We start from the raw sequence: 7,788 nt of genomic DNA, 5'->3' as shown, positions 1-7,788 counted from the left end.
TTAGCAAACCCATTAAAGTACCCTTGTCGAGCTTAAATCACCCTTTCGTGCGACGTTCTTGCATATAAGAGAGAGAGAGAGAGAGAGAGAGAGAGAGAGAGAGAGAGAGAGAGAGAGAGAGAGAGAGAGAACGGATTCTTATCTCATCTCGTTCAATTAAATGTTTCGAATTTTGGGAGAAAAAAAATAATCAGCAATATGATTAGTTATGAACGTCAGATCAGGCGGCGAATTTGTGCGTAATTTTGAGAGCATCAACGGACAGAAACGAGAGACTCATTAGACGCTCGCCTCCTTTTTACGCCTCGAAGCGCCGAGCGCAAATAGCGTTACACGTCTCATTAAACGTACAGACCGCCTTTACTCTAAACGCATTATCTGTGTGGCACAATTAACTACGGATCAGCGATTAGAGATGGCAACCCGGGGATGGCGATATTCCGGCGAAAGAACCTTTCGCCTTACTTTAATTTTATCGCGTCCCCTTAATGGAAACAATTAATCGTTTTTTTTTCGCGTATATCAATTAGGATAAATTTATCTCTGCTATTTTTGGGCACAAATTGTAATTTAGACTTTTTGTATCGGGGATATCTTTATGGAATTTTATATATAAAATAATTCGCACTTTTTTCATGGAGAGAGAGAATGTCTTCTTTTAATTTCTCAATAGATCTATATAGATAATGTATACATATATAATATACACACATATAATAAATATAATAAATATAATAAATATAATAAATATATATATAATATATATAAAATTAACAAATATGAACTAAATATAAATATAAATATAAAAAATTATATTTATATTACATTATATATGTAGGTATATTGTATATAATTTATATAAAAAATATAGAAGAAATATAGTTGAAGAATGAGAGATTATCGACTTTTCTCGATATCAATCACAATGCAACCGAATAATGTTTCTTGCGCCAATTCGATGCACCTCCGGGCACTCGTCTTTTTTGCATTCCCTCTTTCTCTAGCCGGGAAGCACGCTTGTATGTATTTTCTCTCATTACGTAATACAGGCCTCGGAGCACGATTCCACCTGATAATGAGCAGGCATCGAGCATACGGTCGCCCGAAGCGCGAATCCCGAGGATGTAACGTGTACTTCTGCACAACGACGATATACGCGATATGTAAAAGAGAAGGGGAGTGGAAAAGGGGGGCTTCTCCTCGGTCGAACGATGAGCGCGGCAAATCGCTCGCTTCCTGCTGCGCACGAACGAGAAAGTTCATTCCTTCGTCGTCTTTGCATTCCCCAGGTCTGCATCGTGGCAAACGTTCAGTTTACAACGTAGGAAAAATAGCTAGTCTCGCGACTTTATGCATCGAGATGCGCAAGCTTCTTTCTTTTCCTCTCTTTTCGGTGCATATTTTTTTGTACGAATCGCAAGATGACGTTTTTTCCAGAGATTTCTATTAGCGGATGGATAGAATGCGGTCGTCAAGCTCAAGATAAATTGCTCCTGAAAAAAAATCTATTTCCACGTTTATCGGAATGTGAATATCTCTGCATTTTGCGACACGCGCGATTTTATATATTCGGATCGATCGTATGGGATTTGTTTTATCTCGCACACGTAAGGCTGACTAATGTATTACGTGTTGCAGAATTTATGCCTTGCTTGATTCGTTCGAATCGTTTGATTTCTCTCTTTTTTTTCGCCATGCAACCGCGAAATTAATAGGAAATGAAAATTACAGTAATACTGACATTATTATACATAGAATCATGTGTCGCGTGTTATGACGAATGAATGGTACAAAGTGTGGCCCGTATAATGGAAACACGGTCTCTCGCGTGTCGCAGTATAACGTGCGTTTTCCGCGCCGATAAAATTGATAAGATTTCAAATGGTGGGATTGCGACCCGAGCTCGTTTACGCCCAAAGTATCGGCGCTCGTTCAGTGATAACTCTCGCTTAAACGTGTCGACACGCAAACTCTGTCGCTCGTGCCATTTAATTATTCGGCGTAGCGTGTACAGCGAGCTTCGTTTAGGAAATAACAATGCCTGGTAAGCAGTGACATTGAATACCGTAAAATCGAGATTTAGAAATAAGCAGGTGAAGGTATAGCGATCGAGTCACGTAACAAGGTTTACTTTATTTCGATCCTAGAGTGTCATTAGGTGAGATAATAGGAAAAGCAATGTCAATTTATATTATATATATAATATATATAATATATACATATAATAAATACATATAAATATATATATATGTATATATTATTGTCATTATTATATGCATATTGTATATAAAAGTCAATTGACAATGTCAATTTATCATTTTATGATATATACATTATTTGCTGAGATTATACAATAAATATGCGTCAGTTAATGAGTAATTTCTCAAGTATTTGTTGATTTTCTATATTACGGCTTTGAAAAATTATAACAAATTTGTATAATTATATATCTTTTTCACTTGCTTGCTGATTGCGTAAGAGGAAAATATCACAAAAACATGCAGTTTATCGAGGCACGATTTGATAACCGATACCCGATATCGTTCAAAGTCATCGATCAAAATCTCGCTATCGCGATTTCACGGAAGGGCAGAGGCGGTCTTTATTCGAGAATTTCCGTCGCAGGTTATAGATGGACGAGATGGCCGGCGCCTTACGCCGATTCTCGCATGCTGATCTCGATCGGTAGGGATATGGATGGGACGAATCTCGTCGTAGGACGCGCAATGCATCAAGGCGACATGCTACCGGCGAAGGTGAAGCCGGAGCACGGGGTCGCTTACGTATGCTACGGAGGTGTCGAGCACACAAAACACGACTTTGAGGTATACGATCCCGCCGCGAGGTAAACCGAGAGAGATTCGATTAACTGCCGGTTCCCTTGGTTAAATTAAACGAGTCGAATTTTGCGAGAATCCCGAGAGTTCCTCTATCGCGCGCGATTACACGCCAAGTCGAGAGAGCCGAATGTACATGTATACCTGTGTTATTTCGAGTAGACTCGGTAATTTTAATCAATTTGCGCGATTGTGTAACGCCCACGGCTCTTTCCTACTGCTTTACCGCTTTCAGTGGCCAGGTTTCATAACGCTACCGTTCCCCTTTGCTTGCTAATAAGCGAATTAAAGAGCTCGCGCAAAATTTTACGTAACACTCTCGTGTATGTACATCCGCCGGTATCTCTATCTCATATCCCAGGCGCGTTTCGTTTCGATGGAGATAAGATTACGAATGTATGACGTGTATGTGTGTGTTAGTCGCGGATATTTGCTCAACGATATCCCAGAAATGATCGAATGAACATGCTCTGTCGCTCCGATAAATCCTTTCCTCTCTTCGTCTATTTTTACTATCCTGTGTATTCTCCGTTGTTGGACAAAGTTGTATATCTGGGACACGTATTGCGTATACGAATGAATCGATGAGGATAGTTTTATTTCGTCGATTGACTGTCCTTCGTCAAAATAGCGAGGATAAGTTCGAAGATACCCCAGTGAGAAATAATCAGTTAAAAAGACGTCGAATCAATGATTTTTTAATTAAAGAGATCGGTTGATTAGACGTCTAAAATTTGGTCGATTAGACGTTTTTGTGTCCTTCAAATTTAACCTTTTCAAGACGTTTATGAAAACGTCTATTAGCCGTATATAAGACGTTTAAAAAACGCTTAAAAGACATCTAATGGCTTATTAGACTTATTTTAGACGTTTATTTCGATAAGATAGAATACAAAAGTTTAAAGTACACTCGGCAACGAAAGAATATATGTATACGTCTATTTTATATTGCTTGCAAACTTCGTGTGAAAGCTACAATTCAAATATATATAAAGAACTATATATTATTATATTTTTATTTTGTTTTTTATTTTATTTTATTTTTATATAATATTATTAATTATTTAATTATTATTTATTTTTAAACTGTTTCATATCATAAGTTATAAATTTATAGATAAATATTTCTACGTAATCAATATAGAAAAAAATTTTCTATAATTTTTAAGTTGAAAAATAGTTTAAACTAGATTTCAACCATAAACGACCGTCTAACAGTCGTCTTTCCGACATGTCATTTCTTACTGGGATATCCCTCGGATATTGATCGACGTGGTACCGGAGCATTATATATCCCTTCGATCCGACATTAGCCGAACCCTCTGTTTGCAGTGGCAGCGCGCACTTGATCGCGCTCACCCGGAATCAATTTCTTCTGGCTCAGCTTACACACATATATACACACGCAGACTAATAGACCCAGACATACAGACACATACGTGCGAGGAACGCCGCGGGTTAATCTATTTGCCATGACTGGAATGTATCTTAGGTGCTGATGCCCGCCCATTTCAATTGGATTTCTACGGGTCACGGCCACGTACCGGAACACGCGGTAGAGGCTGGGAGGACCGCGAGCGGGGAGGTGCTCTACGTCGGCCGTACTTTCCACAACGGTATACCTTCCGTAGGGAAGGTACGTTCGCTCCTCGAAGAGTCGGAACGGCTTCGCTCGAGTCTGGTGTTGTCGAAAATATTATTTATGCGACAATGAAAATCAAAGACGTATTTCTCTCTCGTTCGGCAGGTTCAGAGAAGTCACGGTGTCATGTACATCCCGTTCGATGGGAAGGAAATACCGTGCAGGGAGTACGAGGTCCTGGTGCAATATTGAATCCTATCTGCGATCGCGTTTGTCAAATATATAACGCGAGGTACTTTTGCTTCAAATTGTTAAGATTGTTAAACAATTGATTAGCTAATTAATTGCGGAAGAGATCCTGTTCTGTAAAGAGGCTCAAATTGTTTTATATTGTATTTACAGAAGACAGATACGTACAAACAAAATATTCTATTCAATATATGTACACATTGTTATTATTTCGTACATTTTCTTTTATTTATTCGTATGTGCGTGTGTAATATCAATTTTTTTCGAGATATCAATAAAGAATTTGCGCGAGCAGCGCATCTTAAATCGTCGCGGCAATTTATGGGGGCTTTCGTGAGTTGAAGTTAGATTAAAATTTTACAAAGTTGAGAGACGGGACTGAGAGAATTTGCGTTCTTATCTACCCTCGTTTAACTTCTATTAGTATGCAGAGAAAAGTAATTTATCGAGCCTTAAATTAATGCGGAAGAAAAGCGCATAACAAGGCGTCGATTACCGGCAAATAGCTGCTCGCATCTCTTCTTGTAATCTTTTACAATGCGTTATGGCTAAATCGCGATACGTCACGTCATTTACAGTTTTTTTTTCGGTTTTATTATCGATGAAACGCGAGTAACGAATGATTCAGCGATACGTAAAACTATGAATCAGCAAAATATCGTCAAATTCTTCGAATTTTGTAGGAGGCTCGTTCGTTATTTTACGCTCCGTAATTTTCAACGAAAAGATACGGTAAACAATTATAACACCAATTTATTTTATCTATAGATAAGACATGATGATTATGAAAAACTTGAACGAGAGAAAGAGAGTGTGTGTGTGAATAAAAAAAAAATTATATAATTCAAAGAAATAATTCAATGCCATACATTGAAATTAATAGATTAAAATATAAACAGATATCTCTAATTCTTAGTAAATCAAAAGTGTTAATTTATCAAAAGGAATTTTATTAATGATAAAATTTTCTAATATATAAGAAATATTAAATTTTATAATTAAAATTTCACAATAATATATATTAACAGTAAGAATTTTATTAATAAAAAATAATATATGCTACACGCAGACAATTTACAATTTTAAAATAATAAAAAATAGCTATTTGCATATAAAATATTTTATTCATTATTCTGTAATATAATAAAAACACATTTTTATTAACACTTTAAAACCACGAGATACTTTCGTCGTACAAATATTACGCGCAGCTAACTGGAGTCAATATATTACCATTAATTTAATCGCGAAACGTAAGTACACACAGAAGTGACTCCTTGTTTTGTCACCATTGGCGATTAAATTTTCACGCTCTTCGGCTAAGATTGTTCATCCCGTATGTAAATAAATATCGTCGATCTAGGGGTGAGTAAGCCTGGCGAGAAGTAAGCTACTCTGACGCAACCAGTGGTCGTTTTCTACCGGTACACCCGATAGGTGGTTGGCACGTGGCCGTTGCGGCATTATATTCCCATGGTTGGCACGTGGCCGTTCGCCTCCACCTTCTGCGTCTCCTCTCCCTCTCCTCTTTTTCTCTATTGTTCCGGGCCTCGGAGTGGAATTGTCGAAGGGGGTTGCGCTATTTAATATTTTGATCGAGGTAAAGCTCGCTTGTGCGCGAGCAGAGAGGATATAGGATAAAGGGGGAGGGAGTGAGGAGAGCTTGCCCACGTGCAGCCGATCGTCCCCCTTTTGATTAATTTCGGCTCGGATCGGCTGGCACGAACCAGGATGGCGATCGACAAAGGAAACCCGGGGGCGAGCACGAGCGTGTGAGGAGAGACAAAAAGGAGGAAAAAAATGGCAACAGCTGGCAGCGAGACCAGAATCGGCGCAGACAATGCCGCTTAGGCTCGCCGAGGGGCGAAAGAGAAAGAGACAGCATCCCCTCTCGAGGGGTCGATCGAGTCGATCGACACGCGCGCGATCATCCTTGCGTAGTATAGGCGCGTTACGCCGTAATCGGGTGGAGGATGCGCGAAAGGGGAGCGAGAGATGTTTATTATACGAGCGATTTTGGTCGGGGAAAATTTTCGAACTACATGGGTGAGAATGTTTATTTCGGCTCTCTCGATCCTGACTTGCCCCTTCCTTCGCGCAAGAACAAAATAGAAAGACCTCACAAGAACCTCGAATGTTCAACTGCGAATTTGGCGGGGAATGTATATATAGATTTTATAAATATCAATAAAATGTGTGCTCGACTCCCCGAGATAGAAGGGGACTGCCAAGTTTACCCTTATCGAACGATTTACCCGATATCGGGAGAGAAGATTTTTCTCTCTCTCGGTCAAGCGTTTGTGCATGCAAAATAAAGGACTTGGCACGTTTTCACGTTCATTTGCAATTTTCATCGGAGCTTCTTTCGCGGGTGTCTCTTTTTTTTTCTTCGTTCTTTTTTTTCCGCTCGCGTTGTATGTGTCTGCGGCGTGGACAACATCGTTAGCGTGTATCGTCCGATATGCCGACTCGATAAATCCGCGCTTATTGCGGTTTCTGTCAATCGTATCGATCGCTTGCATCGCAACAAGGAAATATTCTTTATAGAGAAGTATGGAACCTGTCATATTGCTTTCGATATTTTTCTCCTATATTATTTGTCCTTGCAACGTGCAAACTACACCTCTTTGAGACATTTTCAAGATTTATGATATCTTTCTCAAGCTGACTTGCGTGACTTATTAATCGATATACATAAAATAAAAATAAATCGCAATTATATTTATTTTTCATAAATTGATCATTTCAAAAAGATGGGATTTTGATGGTCGAAATAAAGTATTGAAATAAAGCTTTATTGTACGTATTTGATCTGATTCGTTCGCGTCGATCTTCGTGTATCAAATGCACCATCGTACAAATGTGGGCGTTTATTTTATTTATTTATTTTATTTACGAATCTGTTTCCTGGAAGCCGTCGGTCTCCATCGAATGCACCCATATGGCCGATACGGCAACCAGAACCAGAATCGGGGATTCAAGTTCGAGAGCGAGATGAGAGAGAGAAAGAGAACAGCTGCTCTCCTTCCCGCTAAGTCTCCCCTGCTGCGTCGAGAGTTGCAGCTGCTGTGTTTCGTACTCTTTCCAGATCCACCAAATCCATGGACAAGCCTACGAACG

The 7,788-nt window shown here is 39.1% G+C and overlaps 1 protein-coding gene across 1 annotated transcript; it reads left to right on the top strand.

Annotated features, from left to right (window-relative positions):
• Nucleotides 1–1,923: 1,923 nt before the first annotated feature.
• Nucleotides 1,924–4,860, top strand: LOC145935841 (pfs47 receptor-like). Its single transcript, XM_083037494.1, has 4 exons — nt 1,924–2,044; nt 2,626–2,825; nt 4,330–4,473; nt 4,585–4,860. Exons 1-4 carry the CDS (start codon nt 2,038–2,040, stop codon nt 4,669–4,671), a joined length of 438 nt encoding a protein of 145 aa, XP_082893620.1. The 5' UTR covers nt 1,924–2,037; the 3' UTR covers nt 4,672–4,860.
• The last annotated feature ends 2,928 nt before the right edge of the window (nt 4,861–7,788 follow it).

The sequence above is a fragment of the Prenolepis imparis genome, unplaced genomic scaffold (assembly GCF_030444845.1).
Source record: "Prenolepis imparis isolate NDT839.2.m4 unplaced genomic scaffold, iyPreImpa1.0 SCAF_1, whole genome shotgun sequence".
Classification (NCBI taxonomy): Eukaryota; Metazoa; Arthropoda; class Insecta; order Hymenoptera; family Formicidae; genus Prenolepis; species Prenolepis imparis.
The sequence above is the reverse complement of the archived record's forward strand: the minus strand, read 5'-3'. Positions and strand labels throughout refer to the sequence as shown.

What these genes read in the sequence shown, in the direction of transcription:
- LOC145935841 (XM_083037494.1), top strand. An exon ending in ACACAAAACACGACTTTGAG is followed by an intron (nt 2,826 to 4,329) that starts GTATACGATCCC and finishes AATGTATCTTAG; the next exon opens with GTGCTGATGCCCGCCCATTT. An exon ending in GTATACCTTCCGTAGGGAAG is followed by an intron (nt 4,474 to 4,584) that starts GTACGTTCGCTC and finishes CTCGTTCGGCAG; the next exon opens with GTTCAGAGAAGTCACGGTGT.